The sequence below is a fragment of the Halichondria panicea genome, chromosome 1, assembly GCF_963675165.1.
Source record: "Halichondria panicea chromosome 1, odHalPani1.1, whole genome shotgun sequence".
NCBI lineage: Eukaryota > Metazoa > Porifera > Demospongiae > Suberitida > Halichondriidae > Halichondria > Halichondria panicea.
In genome coordinates, this window is record NC_087377.1 from 2224204 (window position 1) to 2241499 (window position 17296).

Sequence of the window (17296 nt, forward strand, 5' to 3'; positions counted from 1 at the left end):
CTTATTACAAAAAACATAAGTCAACCACTAGCTACAGTGTACACAGTGGGGACCACACATAAAGAGGAATTTCTCCCCTTTCAGCCTTGTTTCCCAGTAAACATAATCATTGCCCTTTTCAGAGAGGTGTCACATTCCACCCCTTTCACAGTACACAAAGCAATTTGGTTGAATGTCATTGAAAGGTCATAATTAGTGAAAGGTCACCTCCAATAGTACTGCCACATGTCCATCCATACATGCATGGATAAATAATTACACCATACTGTAGTTTAAAATACAATGACAAATGAAACCTCTCAGCCCATGCCAACTCAGCTAGCATATGGTTGCTCAATATTGACCTCCCTCCACCAAAGGTCTAATACATTGCTACAAGTCATCAACCATCTTTACCTGCACTTCCAGAGTTGAGCCAGCCTCCAGCTCATCAGTGTATGCATGGACTAACACACTAGAGCAATATCAGCAATCCCATCAAACTGCAGTCTGAAGGTGTACTCCATGCAGTGTATAGTTGCCCTCATGCAGGGGTAGGCTGTAGAGTGGTCCCAGCTGGCAGTCCATCCACCAATATCACATTGATACTGCCCTTGTCATGAGTACACCAGTACAGCCTCTGGACCATAGATGAGAGGAGGGAAGTTAGCTGTATAGGTAAAGTTGACATGCAGTTAGCAATTGCAATAAGTATATACCCAAGTGGACTAAGTGGTGGTTTTAGAGGGCAGTACCTTGACCTTGTATAAGCCCTTATACCTGCACATACTCTTTCCTCAGACCAGGACATGAATTCTTGTGTACCATTGGGTACATTGCTAAACCTCACATGAACAATCTCCTACAACTGAGATAAGCTAATTGCAAACCACATTAGTTATTATACACGTACTTGTATTATAGCCGACAATAACACACATAATTATACGTATCTTCACAGCCCAACACTGCGTACACACTCTACGTATATGGAACAGATAACGAACATGCAAGCCTCTTATCAAACTTTATATTTCTCACAAGTTATGATGCAGGATGATGCTGCCCACCCCCTCACTCACGGGTACCTGTGTAGGGCTGAGGAATTGATGGACACAATAAAGACAATAGACTACCATCATGCACGCAGGTACACTACCACCCACTCCACTCATCACACACCACCCACTACATTAGTATGAGTACGCAATGGGGGACCATACATTACAACAAAGGGAGCTAGAGAGCTAGTTTATAGATAGAGTATCTGGGTCCACTCAATATAAGACCTGACACTACTCACCCTAGCATTATCCAGCTCCCTCTGCAGACTAGCCACCATATCCACCAACATTAATCAGGACTGCAATGCATGATCCTCCATCGTTCGCGCTCTAGCCTCGAGACCAGCCGTTTGTTATAAGGAAAGGTTGGTCTCGAGGCTACTCGCGCTCATGCCTGCCTTCTCTGATCTGAGGCTATGTGGTTAACAAGAAGCTGCAACTGAAGTGATCCCGTACCCAACAACAATGGTAAAGGGTCACTAAACTAGAAAGCTGAAATGAAATTTTGCCAAAAAAGTATAAAAATAGAAGGTGATGGTATATTATACATGTATGCACACACACACAGAACACAGAGCATTATAATAGTCAGTACTTATAGTCAACACAGAGTTAGTTCTTTACTTGACATTCTTGCATGCTTCTTTACTTGACATCTTTATTCGTCCCTTTCAAGTAGCTCCAGTATCTGTATGAAAGCATGAGCACAGCACAATAAACTAGAGCCTTATAAGCAAAACATTGCAATAAAACACTGTGTGCAATGAAAATAGGGATCAGATTTATGAATATTCCAGTAATAATCTGTTTAAAAACATGAGTGCATGATTTAGGAGCCCTCAGGGCTAGTAGAACCATCAAGTACTTAGAATGCTGTATACTATTATGGCATGGCACAACTGCATGACGAGCAAGCTCACAAAGTTAATAAGGTAACTCACATGTATGCTCCACACAGGTCTTGTGAATGCTGCAAACTGCCTCTCCGTCCTCAATCTCTGAGGCAATTTCCACTAATCGACCGTAAGTAGCTGTTGAATTCAATGGATTGAATTGGAGAATATTTTTACTCTTCCACTTCTTTAGAGCAGCGAGGAATTTCCCTGAAATACCAACAAATGTGTGATCGATAGCACCAATCTCAGCATCACTGAGGCCCAGCCTGTGCTTGTATCTGTCATAGCCAACAATCTCGGTAGACAACTGGAGAAGAGCATTATCCGAGCACTCACTACTCAACTGAGCTGCAGTCGCTGTCACTATCGTCTTATGTGGTTGAACTGTACAGATCAAAATACATTACATTATTTCCAATGACATGCAACGGCACGTAGTGGCAATACTCTGAAATGTACACCAAATACTTTATCACTGTCACATGAGACCCCATACACAATACAACTGTCAAGGCTATAATTGAACATTGCTTCAATTTAGATTGCTATACTTGTACAATAATGATGTCGTGAATAATTATAGTGATCACATTAATTCCCAAGTTGTTCCCTTAATTAGCTTATTACCAATGCATATGATTTAATTAGATCTCACTTTTCATTGGCTAACTAGAGCTATGTGTACAGAGGACTTCTGCCAACCAACCTGAAATATTATGTAGAGAAGTACATTTGTATCCTCAAGCAAACTATAGTTTGGGCAGAATATTGGCAGTACATGGAATGCTGTGGTGAACCCATACAAATGTTATTATTGCTTTCACTTCATTTGAAATGAAAACCTTAATTATTAAAGTCACCACTAGCTATTTGCATTGTCCTAATACAAATCTATTTTGTAGCTCTTTATCAAAATAATATTATGTGTTTAAATTAGCGATAAGTCAACCACTAGCTACAGTGCACACAGTCGGACCACACTATAGGCTCTGTACACTAGCTACAGTGCACACAGTGGGACCACACTATAGGCTCTGTACACTATAGCTAGAGTGTACACAGTGGGACCACACTATAGGCTCTGTACACTAGCTACAGTGCACACAGTGAGACCACACTATAGGCTCTGTACACTAGTCTACAGTGCACACAGTGGGACCACACTATAGGCTCTGTACACCAGCTACAGTGCACACAGTGGGACCACACTATAGGCTCTGTACACTAGCTACAGTGTACACAGTGGGACCACACTATAGGCTCTGTACACTAGCTACAGTGCACACAGTGGGACCACACTATAGGCTCTGTACACTAGCTACAGTGCACACAGTGGGACCACACTATAGGCTCTGTACACTAGCTACAGTGCACACAGTGGGACCACACTATATAGGCTCTGTACACTAGCTACAGTGCACACAGTGGGACCACACTATAGGCTCTGTATGTACTAGCTACAGTGTACACAGTGGGACCACACTATAAGCTCTATACACCAGCTACAGTGCACACAGTGGGACCATACTATAGGCTCCGTACACCAGCTACAGTGCACACAGTGGGACCACACTATAGGCTCCGTACACTAGCTACAGTGCACACAGTGGGACCACACTATAGGCTCTGTACACTAGCTACAGTACACACAGTGGGACCACACTATAAGCTCTGTACACCAGCTACAGTGTACACAGTGGGACCACACTACTATAGGCTCTGTACACTAGCTACAGTGCACACAGTGGGACCACACTATAAGCTCTGTACACTAGCTACAGGGTACACAGTGGGACCACACTATAGGCTCTGTGTACACTAGCTACAGTGCACACAGTGGAACCACACTACTATAGGCTCTGTACACTAGCTACAGTGCACACAGTGGGACCACACTATATAGGCTCTGTACACTAGCTACAGTGCACACAGTGGGACCACACTATAGGCTCTGTACACTAGCTACAGTGCACACAGTGGGACCACACTATAGGCTCTGTGTACACTAGCTACAGTGCACACAGTGGAACCACACTACTATAGGCTCTGTACACCAGCTACAGTGCACACAGTGGGACCACACTATAGGCTCTGTACACTAGCTACAGTGCACACAGTGGGACCACACTATAGGCTCTGTACACTAGCTACAGTGCACACAGTGGGACCACACTATAGGCTCTGTACACTAGCTACAGTGCACACAGTGGGACCACACTATATAGGCTCTGTACACTAGCTACAGTGCACACAGTGGGACCACACTATAGGCTCTGTATGTACTAGCTACAGTGCACACAGTGGGACCACACTATAGGCTCTGTACACTAGCTACAGTGCACACAGTGGGACCACACTATAGGCTCTGTACACTAGCTACAGTGCACACAGTGGGACCACACTATATAGGCTCTGTACACTAGCTACAGTGCACACAGTGGGACCACACTATAGGCTCTGTACACTAGCTACAGTGCACACAGTGGGACCACACTATAGGCTCCGTACACCAGCTACAGTGCACACAGTGGGACCATACTATAGGCTCCGTACACCAGCTACAGTGCACACAGTGGGACCACACTATAGGCTCCGTACACTAGCTACAGTGCACACAGTGGGACCACACTATAGGCTCTGTACACTAGCTACAGTACACACAGTGGGACCACACTATAAGCTATGTACACCAGCTACAGTGTACACAGTGGGACCACACTACTATAGGCTCTGTACACTAGCTACAGTGCACACAGTGGGACCACACTATAAGCTCTGTACACTAGCTACAGGGTACACAGTGGGACCACACTATAGGCTCTGTGTACACTAGCTACAGTGCACACAGTGGAACCACACTACTATAGGCTCTGTACACTAGCTACAGTGCACACAGTGGGACCACACTATAGGCTCTGTACACTAGCTACAGTGCACACAGTGGGACCACACTATAGGCTCTGTACACTAGCTACAGTGCACACAGTGGGACCACACTATAGGCTCTGTACACTAGCTACAGTGCACACAGTGGGACCACACTATATAGGCTCTGTACACTAGCTACAGTGCACACAGTGGGACCACACTATAGGCTCTGTATGTACTAGCTACAGTGTACACAGTGGGACCACACTATAAGCTCTATACACAAGCTACAGTGCACACAGTGGGACCATACTATAGGCTCCGTACACCAGCTACAGTGCACACAGTGGGACCATACTATAGGCTCCGTACACTAGCTACAGTGCACACAGTGGGACCACACTATAGGCTCTGTACACTAGCTACAGTACACACAGTGGGACCACACTATAAGCTCTGTACACCAGCTACAGTGTACACAGTGGGACCACACTACTATAGGCTCTGTACACTAGCTACAGTGCACACAGTGGGACCACACTATAAGCTCTGTACACTAGCTACAGGGTACACAGTGGGACCACACTATAGGCTCTGTGTACACTAGCTACAGTGCACACAGTGGAACCACACTACTATAGGCTCTGTACACTAGCTACAGTGCACACAGTGGGACCACACTATAGGCTCTGTACACTAGCTACAGTGCACACAGTGGGACCACACTATAGGCTCTGTACACTAGCTACAGTGCACACAGTGGGACCACACTATAGGCTCTGTGTACACTAGCTACAGTGCACACAGTGGAACCACACTACTATAGGCTCTGTACACCAGCTACAGTGCACACAGTGGGACCACACTATAGGCTCTGTACACCAGCTACAGTGCACACAGTGGGACCACACTATAGGCTCTGTACACTAGCTACAGTGCACACAGTGGGACCACACTATAGGCTCTGTACACTAGCTACAGTGCACACAGTGGGACCACACTATAGGCTCTGTACACTAGGTACAGTGTACACAGTGGGACCACACTATAGGCTCCGTACACTAGCTACAGTGCACACAGTGGGACCACACTATAGGCTCTGTGTACACTAGCTACAGTGCACACAGTGGAACCACACTACTATAGGCTCTGTACACCAGCTACAGTGCACACAGTGGGACCACACTATAGGCTCTGTACACTAGCTACAGTGCACACAGTGGGACCACACTATACGCTCTGTACACTAGCTACAGTGCACACAGTGGGACCACACTATAGGCTCTGTACACTAGCTACAGTGTACACAGTGGGACCACACTATAGGCTCTGTACACTAGCTACAGTGTACACAGTGGGACCACACTATAGGCTCTGTACACTAGCTACAGTGCACACAGTGGGACCACACTATAAGCTCTGTACACTAGCTACAGTGTACACAGTGGGACCACACTATAGGCTCTATACACCAGCTACAGTGCACACAGTGGGACCACACTATAGGCTCTGTACACTAGTCTACACACTGCATGTCAGCATTTCTGCAAACAAGGTGAAAATGGTTTTTAGTGGAACAGCTTGTTACCCCTGGGCCCATACACGCAGACATTCTACTTTCAAAGGACTATAGAATATTTGCATATACACTAAATTGGAATTCCATGTAGTGGGACAAGACAACAGTCTGGCTAGGCTACCGATCAAAATTATCTCCGTAAAAATACAATTATTGGGGTCACAGATGTCACAGCTGAGTGGAGAGTGGAGTGGGAGGGCTAGCTGGATGAATGTGAGGGATGATGGGATCATTGTGACAGGGCAATGGACCGCTACTAAACCCTAGTTATCAGTCAACAGCTGGAGCTTTATTTCCTACAATGCATAGCGGGAAATTTTTGCTGGTGCAATTTGGCTCCAGAGCCCTCAGCAGAAAGTTACGTGGGTTCTAATATTCGCGGTTCAATGCCAGGAAACCACACCCACCAATAGCATTGCATGTGAAATACCGGTGCATGGGAGTTTATCCCAGTTTTAAATGCTCTGCCCTCGAAAAACGACGAAAATTTCCCGCTATACGGTACTTGTTATCAATACCCCATTTTTAATAATACATGTGCAATGTATGCTAGCTGTGACAGGGCAATGGACCGCTACTAAACCCCAGTGATCAGTCAACAGCTGGAGCTTAATTAATAATAATTATTATAATGAAGTTGATTGTTTCCCAGATGCTTGTTATCAATAATTATCCCGTCTTTGCTATATACAAAAGTACAGCTAGCACACATGTACATGTACATGTAGGTCATAGGTGTGTTTTTTTACGTCAAAATCAGTACAGCTTAATTGCTTTTTTTGTATGCTAGCTGTACGTTTGGATTGACGTCAAATGATATTTCGGTCTCCCTTATTCCATTAAATAATGTGTGAAAAATTGATTAACTATTATAGTGTGGGAAGTAGGGAGGAGGCACAGTGTACTATAATAATGCTTTTCTAACTCCCTAAAAATTCTATTCACAAATTTTGAGACAGTTTGCTCAATATAATCTCAAAAGCCCAATGCTATGTCAACAGTTTATAACAAGAGAGCACAGTTAGCATCTCACCATGCCTATAGGCTGACACAAGAACCGCCTTCTTGAGTTCCGCTGCCCACTGCTTTCAGCCCTTCTTGAAGACCACTTCCCACTGCCACGATTTCTTTTACAGTCCTCATTTTTTATATCTCAAATCGTTTTGTGAGATCTTCACCAAAAAGATGGTTGTTGCGGTGCTCCAGTGCTCAAAGCGCCGCCAACCCAACAGCAAACTATATTTATGCAGGCAACAGGAAGTGTCAGCGTAAGTATATAAGATATAAACATACTCTGTCACGTCTATAGCCAGGATTGTACTACATGTATGTACAAAATAATATACAAATGTACGGCTATAATTTTAGTCTATATAATTATGGTCAAACCTGCTAAACCCACATCATTGACACCTCAGATCTACTTGTGGATAGCACTGATTCTGGTAGACTAGAAGAATCACGAGTACAGTTGGATGAGCTTCTGGTGGAGGATAAACTCACTGGAGTACCCGTACTAGTGTTTGCAAATAAACAAGACCTAGGGATGGCTTTAAAAGCTGATGATGTAAGTGTACTATTCCGTTTATTCTAGCTGAGAGTAGACCTTATAGTTACATGACTGATGTACCTACAAGAATTGTGTGATCATCATTGCATGTAATTCATTCCCCACAGATCAGCAACGATATGAAGCTAACTGAGCTGACTGACAGACGATGGCAGATACAACCATGCTCGGCCAAAACTGAAGAAGGGATTGCGGTGAGTAGGACACTTAGCCCTAGCTATCAGCGAGAATATTAGAATATTGTACCATTGAGTCTGGTTTTGGGTACCATAGAGCTGTGCCTATTGGAATTATTATACGTACTAGGTAATTGTACATGCTTTGATGTTTACTCACTGTAAAGGGTAGATGGTAAAAAGTGAGTAGTTGCTAATTTAAGTATAATACCAGACTTAGACCAACTGCAGTACTTACAGCATGCATTTGAGAGCAGTATACATACATATACAATGTGCCATGAATAACTTTGATCTCAACATGCATGATGGGATAGACTGGGTACTCAAGAGTGTAAAGGCATCGTCTAAAAACTAATCTGCTTCCAATCATAGGCATACCCACTGAACACTTGACTTACATGTACATCATAAGTTATGTAACCTCGATAAAAATCCATGAGTTTGAGTTCTCAACTGCGCTTCAGTGTTTGCCAATATCTACACTAACACGTTACAATGTACAGATCCTGCCTTCTACTAGCCGTACATAATTAAGATGCATGTCTGAATCTAGTCTCATGACACACAGCAGAAAGGTTGCGAAGAATAGCAAGAATCAAAATCACTTTGTAACTTATGTTTACTGAACTAATACATTGTGTCATTTCTGTAAGTATACTTTAATTCAGAATAACGGCCGCGATTTGTGGGCTGGGGGCTTTAAGAATTCAATAATAATAACTCCAAAAACTAGTAAATGCAGTAAAAATGAGAACACAGCTTTATTATACGACAAGCACAAAAGTGTTCCAGTTTCAAATGTATATAATCAAAACCAGAAATTTTTGCATTTGGCGACAAATGAATTTCAGCTGCAATCAGTCAGAGATGAGCAGAAGTCAAGATTAAACGTCAGGGTGAGAATTTATAGCAACCATGGCAATATGCCAATTCAAAAGGTGAGGGGCGCCAAAATTAAAAATAGCACCAATTTTTTTTTTGCTTGATTTTTAGCCAGGTTGAGCCACAGTATCGCATGAGGTCAATAATACCACACAGCACGATTATCAAATTAAAAATCACCAATAATATAGATAAGAATTGCCTCTTTGCGAAATATTAGGCTCCCCAAATTTATACCTGCTATAATTATGGTAGGCACTGTTTAGGAAGTTTCTACGTGATTTTGAAGTCTAAAGGGATATAGTTGTAGTATCACGAATGTCTGAATTATTTATTTATTTGCCTTTATACCATGAAAATACTTTTAGAACAACCACCCCCGTTCATAAAACTTCCAAGCAGCTACTACGAACTCCCCCGGTAAGTTTTAGTTTGTTGGATTGTTTAAAGGGGTCATGAGGGAAGTCGACCACAGCACTTGTCCTCCTACTGTTGCCATAAGAATGAACTGGACAATTGCTAATTAACCACACAATAGCATTGGCTTTATTGGATCTAGCATTTCCTCCATTGTTGTCCTTACAACATGGGGTTACGTTAACACACCAATGTCACTCAGTATCCTATCTGATTTAAGACATGCAATAGTGCAAGGCGTAGCAATTTTAGACAAGTATAGGAGGGCTCAGAGGTTGGCAAGGTGCAACTCTTATTAATGTAGGCTACCACCACGTGTGGAAATCTTTCAAAAACCGATCATCTTCAACTATAGCTCTGGTCTTCAACGTTTTCCATTTTGATGGAAAGATTATATACTAACATGCAGGAGGGGGATTCCAGCTCTCGAACCCCCTATAGGCATTATACAGAGGATACTTTACTATCTGCAAATTCTTAATTTCAAAAGCTATATAAATGGCATCAGGCTTTCATTCTGAGAATCCATATGAAAAATGTTCCCTATAGGGGGACCCTCTCCAAACTTCCTTTATATTCAATTTACCTTCTCCCAAACAATAAAACAGATAGAACCCTGACAGTCATACACTTTGCCCATAACACTTGTTCTGAGTGTGTACCCCATCAAAATCAATCATATAATTATGTATAAGCATTGAAACATCGAGAGCGTTTCTTCTCAGCTATGGAATATTCTAACAATGATGAACAAACTTAGATACCTTGCAGTGGGACATTACTTTGCATGCACTAATGGACAGTGAATGGGCAAACTGTAATATCTGTATTTATTTCACCTGATACGTACAGAGCTCAGTCGAAGGAAGAGAGACAGTCACACTACTTTCATTTCTGTCACGATCTTGATAGCATAGAAACGGGAACGAACTTGCAAGCAACAGACCATTATTATTTCATCAGTCTGCATGAATATTCAAAGTGATAAGTGTTCAATGCTGTCACAAAGCACTACACATGCAGACACTAATTATGCACACTGTACTCTCTCCACAAAACCACAAACATAAGACAATACCTACTTCTCACAACTGAGGGTTGTCTCAGAGTCCAGGGGAGTGCCCAGGTGGTGACCAACAGACAATAACAACAAGACATGCAGGTGTTATCCAAAACTTCATTGAACTCCCATCATACTGTAGAGACTCTTGTTTACAAATTTCAATGGCATTGGAGTGACTACCCCTTGGGAAACAACGTAGCTCCAGTACACTCTTGCAGAGTTAAGACCTGCATGGGAGAAAAAAGAATATAATTAATTATATATTGTCACTTGAGTTAATTTAAAAGTATTACAACAATTATAATTCATGCATGAAATTATGCTAAATAACTATAGCTACATCATAAGACTATAATTTTATACGGAATAATATTCCTCACTTGTCTAACGTGTGCTTGCTTCCAACACTGCACTGTTCAGTCCATATAATGATATAGAGCTTTTATTGCACCTCCACATACGCAGCAGTAGTCAGTCTCGCTGTGTTGTCACTAAGAATTGAAATGTGAAAGACATCTGCAAAACAACAGTGATCGTTAGCATGCAGTTTTATAGAACATACTGAATAATGTTCCTTCACTTGTATTTGACTCACTTGTTTATTTGAGTGCTTCTGTTAGTAATCTAGTGCTGTGTATCTGCTGGCACATTCAGCAGTCGGTCACATCAATCTCGCTGGTTTGTGTTGTCAATTAAGAGTTGAGACATCTGCAAAACAGCAATAATTGTTAATAGGTTGCAGACTGAAATGTTGCAGAATGCAGAATGCCGAACAGCAACAACTCACGCTTGCTAGTTACATACATAAAATAATTATTAGCACAAAAGTTACTATGATTATACCCACTATAGGTACACAACAATCCACTTACCAGTCGCTTAGGCTGGAAGGACAAGCCACCATGTTGGAGTTTCTCCACAGAGTTGAATTTCAACCACGAGGTTTAGTCACAATCAATCGCATGTGCAGAAATAGTGAGCCCCACCCCCTTCTTCTGTTTTGAGACATCTTCAGGTTTCAGGCTAGAAACAGAGTTGCTGAGAATGAGATTTAGAGAATTGTTAGGGTTTTCCGAGCGAGCAGAGTTCTTTAACAGCTACAAAGATGACTTCAACTTTGATGTTGTCAGCAGGGAAGACAGTGAGGTGAGTCTATAACTATTAATTTTTAGGCAAATATAAATAAATGCTCAAATTCTTTGGCCAGCTGAAGGATGAAGAACTGAATTTCTATTGAGATAGTCCTGACAGCTTCTACATTGTACCATTTGCTGACGCCCTGGACTTGGTTCAGAGCAGACAAGTGGTCATCAAGAGTGTAAGCTTCCATTCTGCAAGCACTGTGTGTCTGTGTGTAACCTACCGTCCCCTCAGGGCGCTGTGTACATATCCGTCAACAATGAGGAAATGATTGCTCGTTTGGTGTGCAACAAGTTCAGACAGAAGCTTTCTGAGGAACTAGTGGTAAGTAAAACACACCCCTCTCTGTACGTACCCATCATCTACTTCATTTCTTCTTCCCCTGCAGAAGACCCGCAACCACCTACCAGTGGTGGATGATGATAAGAGGATTGCCCCCATGCTCAAGACCATCAAACATCGCTACCTTGGTGAGGACTTCTCCAGTGTGGGAGAGAATCTGCAGGGAAGCATCTCACTGGCCCAGATTGACTTCGTGAGTCTTTGTGCATGTGCTTCAGATTAGTTAAATAATTAACCATGGCTTGCATTTTTGTTGTACAGCGTAGATTTGTGTGTACGTGTGGTTATATATAGATTCCCTATATAATTTGTGTAAGTCTCGAAGCAGTCCTTTCCTCCCTGTATGAGACCCTGCGCAAAGAATACCATCTGAGGCACTTCGGTCGTCTACAGTACGGACTGTTCCTCAAGAGCATTGGACTCACACTGGACCAAGCTATGGCCTTCTGGAGAGCAGAGTTTGTCAAGAAAATGGAACCAGAGAAGGTGTACACTATTATAGGCACATGTTGTACATTTGATTTGGTGTTGATTTGTTTTTGTTCCCACAGTTTGAGAAGCAGTATGCATACAATGTGAGACACAGCTATGGTAAAGAGGGCAAGAGGGCCAACTACACTCCCTATACAGTTGCCTCAAAATCATTCTCTCCAACAATCCAGGCCAAGGAGACCATCACGGTGAGCTCACCTACAATACTCTTGTACTCTCTCATACTTGTCTGTATATAATTATAGGGTGTCCTTTTCGTCACTGGGATGATAGTCACATTCGACATATACTCACCACTCATGGAGTTTCACATAAAGGAGTCACTAACATCACCGCCTATCTGAAGGATGACCACTACCAACTAGCCTGTCAGAAATACTATGAGATCACTCATGCTGTGAGTTAATAAATCCTTCTGCTGTTTTTATTTGTTTATAATACTGGTTTGTCATTTCAGATTGAAGCTGCCCCTTTCAGTTTGGAGCACCCCTCTCAGTATTTTTCCGGGAGAGCCGAATGCAGTGTGGGCACACTGGTGGTAAACAAGAGACAAGACTGCCAACTGTAAAGACTGAAGTGAAAGCAGAGGATGATTTTTGTGGAGATATATCAATTCAAGACATGCAGAACTTTGAAGAAGAAATGGACCAATTCTAGCTATATTCTACCACCAGTTATATCCTACCACCTGTATGTATACCACATGCTCTCTAGTAGTAAACACTCTTTGATCCGCTGTGTATACGTTTTTGTGTTGCGTGTGCCACTTGCACTTGTCATTAGCGAAAGATCAGTTCTCTGAGTCACTATACTATAATGACAAGCATAGCAGATAATTATAGGATACTGAGCCAATTCAGTCAGTGCTAACGTTTAAAAAAAAAAAGCGGTCTGGCCAGAAACTGCTTAGGGGGTAAAGTACTACTTTTTAGGGTAGCATAAGTACTACTTTTTAAGGTAGCATAAGTACTGCTTTTTGAGGGCAGCATAAGTACTACTTTTTAGGGCAGCATAAGTACTACTTTTTAAGGTAGCATAAGTACTGCTTTTTGAGGGCAGCATAAGTACTACTTTTTAAGGTAGCATAAGTACTGCTTTCGAGGGCAGCATAAAGTACACCACACCGAGCAGTGCATACTGTGAGTTACAGAACTCTGGATAAAGTAGCGCTCTGATGGCAGATGCCAGTTTCCCGACACCCAACCACCAGCTCCGGAGCCCCGTGAATAAATAACCCAAGCGCTACTTTGGGTCACCGGAAGTGGTTTGTATAAAGTGGGCAGTGAATCTGATGGTCTGTGTCTCATAAATTAGCCGCCCTTTCTAAGTCTCCTAGCTGATTATTCACCAGAAGCTAATTAATTTAATGGGTAATAAATTATTAATTATACTTGACCTAGCCTAATAATTATATTATCCCTTCACGACTCATGAGTGGACATCTTGCAACACCATGGCAACCAGATAGAAAATAGAGGGAGAAAGATGAAAAACGTAGTCATCACCAGAACATATTAAGTAAAAGTGCTCACATTAACTGTTATTTGTTTGCATTCTATGTTAGATAGTCGTATAATGGCTAAATGCAGCTAGTGATAGCCAATCAATTCAGGGTTCGTCATTCTCTTGTGGGTGTGGTCTGTCAATCCAATCACCAATGGGCAACGGTCGCTCCCAAACACCTCATTACGAATCGTTACATGAGGGAGGAGCCGCTCAGACACCACGAAATAATCCAGTCTCCTGAAGAAAAAGAAATGTAATAATCATAATAATAATCATAATAATTATTAAACAGTAATGTACTTAATGGCCACTCTTAACCATCTACGATATAAAAAGCCCACCTCCTACATACCTTATTTATCGGACAGCAAAAAATAATTATTTTGGAAATTGTCCGGGTATAATTGGAACAGATTTTTATAGAGCATGTGAAGTGTCCGGAATAATTAGAACAAGCAAGCAGCTGCATGCGAGATAGCTAAGTTTAATAGAACACTGTGCGATTGAATAGTTGCACTAGCTATCTAAAACTATAGCTATCTAACTGCAGCACTCTAAGTCTTACTTGCCGTCTGTGAATGTAACTCAACTTTTCAAAGTATTGTCCGGATATTAATTTTAGTAATATTAAAGCACTGGAGTGTCCGTTGTATTAGAACAACGAAAATTGCCCAAAAGAGAGTCCGGGGTAATTAGAAGTGTCCTATAAATTAGAAGATATACGGTAATTATAATGGACAAACCCAAATGTTTTGTGTTATAAAAATTAATGGTTCCGCTGTAACTATACAGCTTTGCTCACACACACACACAATGAAATTACACTCTTTCTAGAGTAATGCAGAAGCACTCACCAGCCAGTGTTCTTGGCTCTGGTGTTGAACTGGTAAGTGTACGCTCCAGCGAGGTCGGGATACAGGTGACGGAAGGTGTCCACGAAACTCTCCTCCAGTAGCTCTGTGAAGTCCTGTCTCTCCTCGGGCGTGAAACCAGCTGTCTTTGTGTTTGTCTTGTAGTTCTTCAAATCTACGAGTAGATACATACAAAATATACATGCATGCATGTACACAAAGTCAACGCAAACTCTGAAGGTATACCTATATCTCTTATGCAGTGCCAGTGTGCGTACCTCCTAGCATACAGTGCCAGTGTGCGTATGTACTGACACTAAAGTTCAGAGACAGAGCAAGCTAGGACTACGTACATACAGGGTAGAGGAAAGACACAACAAACTCTATGGTTACATAGTATAATACCGGAGTGTTTTAAAAAAGGGAGGCCTCCTAAGTAATTAAGGGCACTGCCTGCGAGGGGGTGGAGGAACCTCAGCCGCGGCTTTGCTCGTTAGGGCCTGTGCCAGGTTAATCACAATCTATATATACATGTATATGCAACGGAGAAGTATAGCACAAGTTAATCGACTGAACTACTACTATACCCTTAATAATGACTCACGCTTTCCCCGAAACAAGGGAGGATTAGGAGGGCCTCCTTAACCTCTCCTATATAGTCACGCCTGGATAAAGGCCGCCCAAATGCATTTTTTGGGACCTGTGAGGGAGTGATAGGAACCAGTTACATAACTCAAGTTGAGATATATACTCAGCTCATAATTATTGTTATAGTTAATGTATAATTATATGCACAATTCCCCAAATTAATGGAGCCTCGGCTGTCAATTCCTTCGATCCTATTGACCTGACCACAAAACACTTGCAACACACATTGCATGACTAACAAACATTTGAATGTAACTAACATAATACGGAACACTACATGCATTCACATTAATATATACATGGCCCTCACGGTTTCTGCTGATGGACCAGATGAACCTGCAGGGATGTTTGTGGCTGCTCAGGAGGTGGGGTAGAGAACGAAGGCGTCTGTAAAGGAGTGGATGACAGTGCATGACACAAGTGTATTACAAGAAGTGTGCTTGTGCATGCAATCGTGGATATAATAATGGATGTGTATAAAATATTATATAGATTTAGCAATTGGTTAGAATCACTCTTTTTGCGTTATCAGGATCGTTGTTGGCTATTGGGTCAAAGGTATAGCTACTGGCAAATGTGGTCTAATGTCAGTGAGTGGGTGTTCAACAATTGAACCAGCTGGTTGGAGGGGATCTACTTGCCATCATGGTGATCATGCACCTTCTTGTGAGAGGTTCTATATATTGTGCTCAGTACAGTGCATGCAACACAATGTAGACAGCATTTGAGTGATTTGGCTAAAATCAATTCACACACATACGTACACACAAAGACTCTAATTAGAAATACAATTAACCAACACAAGTACATACAGTCACTACTCTTTTTTTTTTGATTCAACCTGCAGACAAAGTGCATGCATGGTGCCAGCACATCACACAATATTCTAAAAACAGGAACAAATTAAAAACTTACACTTTGTAATTATATATTTTTTTTCTAAGGCCATTTTGCTGAGAGTTCATTAAAAAATGTAATGAAGGCAAACCCGATACAGAAAGTATAATGGTTTACTTATACAATAATTATTGTGAGTGGATGGTACTAACCCCTCCCTTCCCTTCGCCCATGGGATGTCCACCGACTGCACAACAGAGAAGTAAAGCACATGTTAATTTGTCGAACCACCATGCACTTAAAAATGACTCACGCTGGTTCCTCCAAAACAATGGAGGGCAATTCTTATATCCCCCTTCATGGTGCGGGGAGGGAGGCCTCCCAAGTAAATTTATCTGGATGCCGTCCGTGAGGGGGTGGAGGAACCGGTTATATACATGTATATTCAGCTCATTATTAAATATCATCCTCCAAAATAGTAACATGCATATACCGTATAGCGCGAAATTTTCGAGGCACTTATATTTCGTGGATTGGCCTCTAAAAGCCATTTCGTTGCACAATGTTCGCGGAATGACTGCTTACCGGAAGCCACGCCTTTAAATATTTGCATGATAGCAGGTAATTCTTATTAACGAACACTTTTCGTGGACTTAATCCTCCAAAATAGTAACATGCATATAATATTATATATAATTATATATAATATATACGATTCCTCGAGCATGGATATCCTTAATTGTGAATGCATATATATATATAGTGGTTAGCTCTCTATAGATTTCTGTGTTAGAGTAGTATAGTGTCGTTGTTGGCTTTGTTCATGTGAGACAGTGACTGAAGAGTTATACACAACTCCAATGCATCTTGTCGACCTATTGATAGGCGTACTTTTTCCATTTAAAAAACTCGAGCCCCCCCCCCTATTGTGAAATTGCTTCATACACCACTGATACAGATATAGATATAGAACACGCACACAT

At 42.1% G+C, this 17296-nt stretch overlaps 1 protein-coding gene, 1 long non-coding RNA gene and 1 pseudogene across 4 annotated transcripts; 2 read left to right on the forward strand and 1 right to left on the reverse strand.

Annotated features, from left to right (window-relative positions):
• The first annotated feature begins 7232 nt into the window (after window positions 1-7232).
• On the forward strand, window positions 7233-12297 carry LOC135352387 (ADP-ribosylation factor J-like). The gene is made up of 8 exons (XM_064551576.1): window positions 7233-7269; window positions 7523-7654; window positions 7805-7953; window positions 8064-8150; window positions 11350-11643; window positions 11705-11815; window positions 11872-11961; window positions 12026-12297. The coding sequence occupies exons 1-5, from the start codon at window positions 7233-7235 to the stop codon at window positions 11443-11445; spliced, it is 501 nt and encodes a 166-aa protein (XP_064407646.1). The 3' UTR covers window positions 11446-11643; window positions 11705-11815; window positions 11872-11961; window positions 12026-12297.
• On the forward strand, window positions 11542-13211 carry LOC135352395 (DNA primase large subunit-like; annotated as a pseudogene).
• A 727-nt stretch (window positions 13212-13938) lies between these two features.
• LOC135352446 (uncharacterized) lies at window positions 13939-17291 on the reverse strand. Of its 3 annotated transcripts, XR_010399792.1 has the most exons (7): window positions 16627-17291; window positions 16526-16560; window positions 15787-15863; window positions 15433-15528; window positions 14832-15003; window positions 14330-14680; window positions 13939-14214 (listed from the first exon to the last, which is right to left on the reverse strand). It is a non-coding gene; the product is annotated as an uncharacterized LOC135352446 (long non-coding RNA). The 3 variants fall into 3 exon arrangements; XR_010399791.1 differs by having other exon boundaries at window positions 16526-17291; XR_010399790.1 differs by lacking the exons at window positions 16526-16560; window positions 16627-17291 and having other exon boundaries at window positions 15787-16084.
• Between the last annotated feature and the right edge of the window lie 5 nt (window positions 17292-17296).

What these genes read in the sequence shown, in the direction of transcription:
- LOC135352387 (XM_064551576.1), top strand. Translation starts at nt 7,233, where the DNA reads ATGTGTGAAAAATTGATTAACTATTATAGTGTGGGAA. An exon ending in TGGCTTTAAAAGCTGATGAT is followed by an intron (nt 7,954 to 8,063) that starts GTAAGTGTACTA and finishes CATTCCCCACAG; the next exon opens with ATCAGCAACGATATGAAGCT. An exon ending in AAACTGAAGAAGGGATTGCG is followed by an intron (nt 8,151 to 11,349) that starts GTGAGTAGGACA and finishes TACCCACTATAG; the next exon opens with GTACACAACAATCCACTTAC.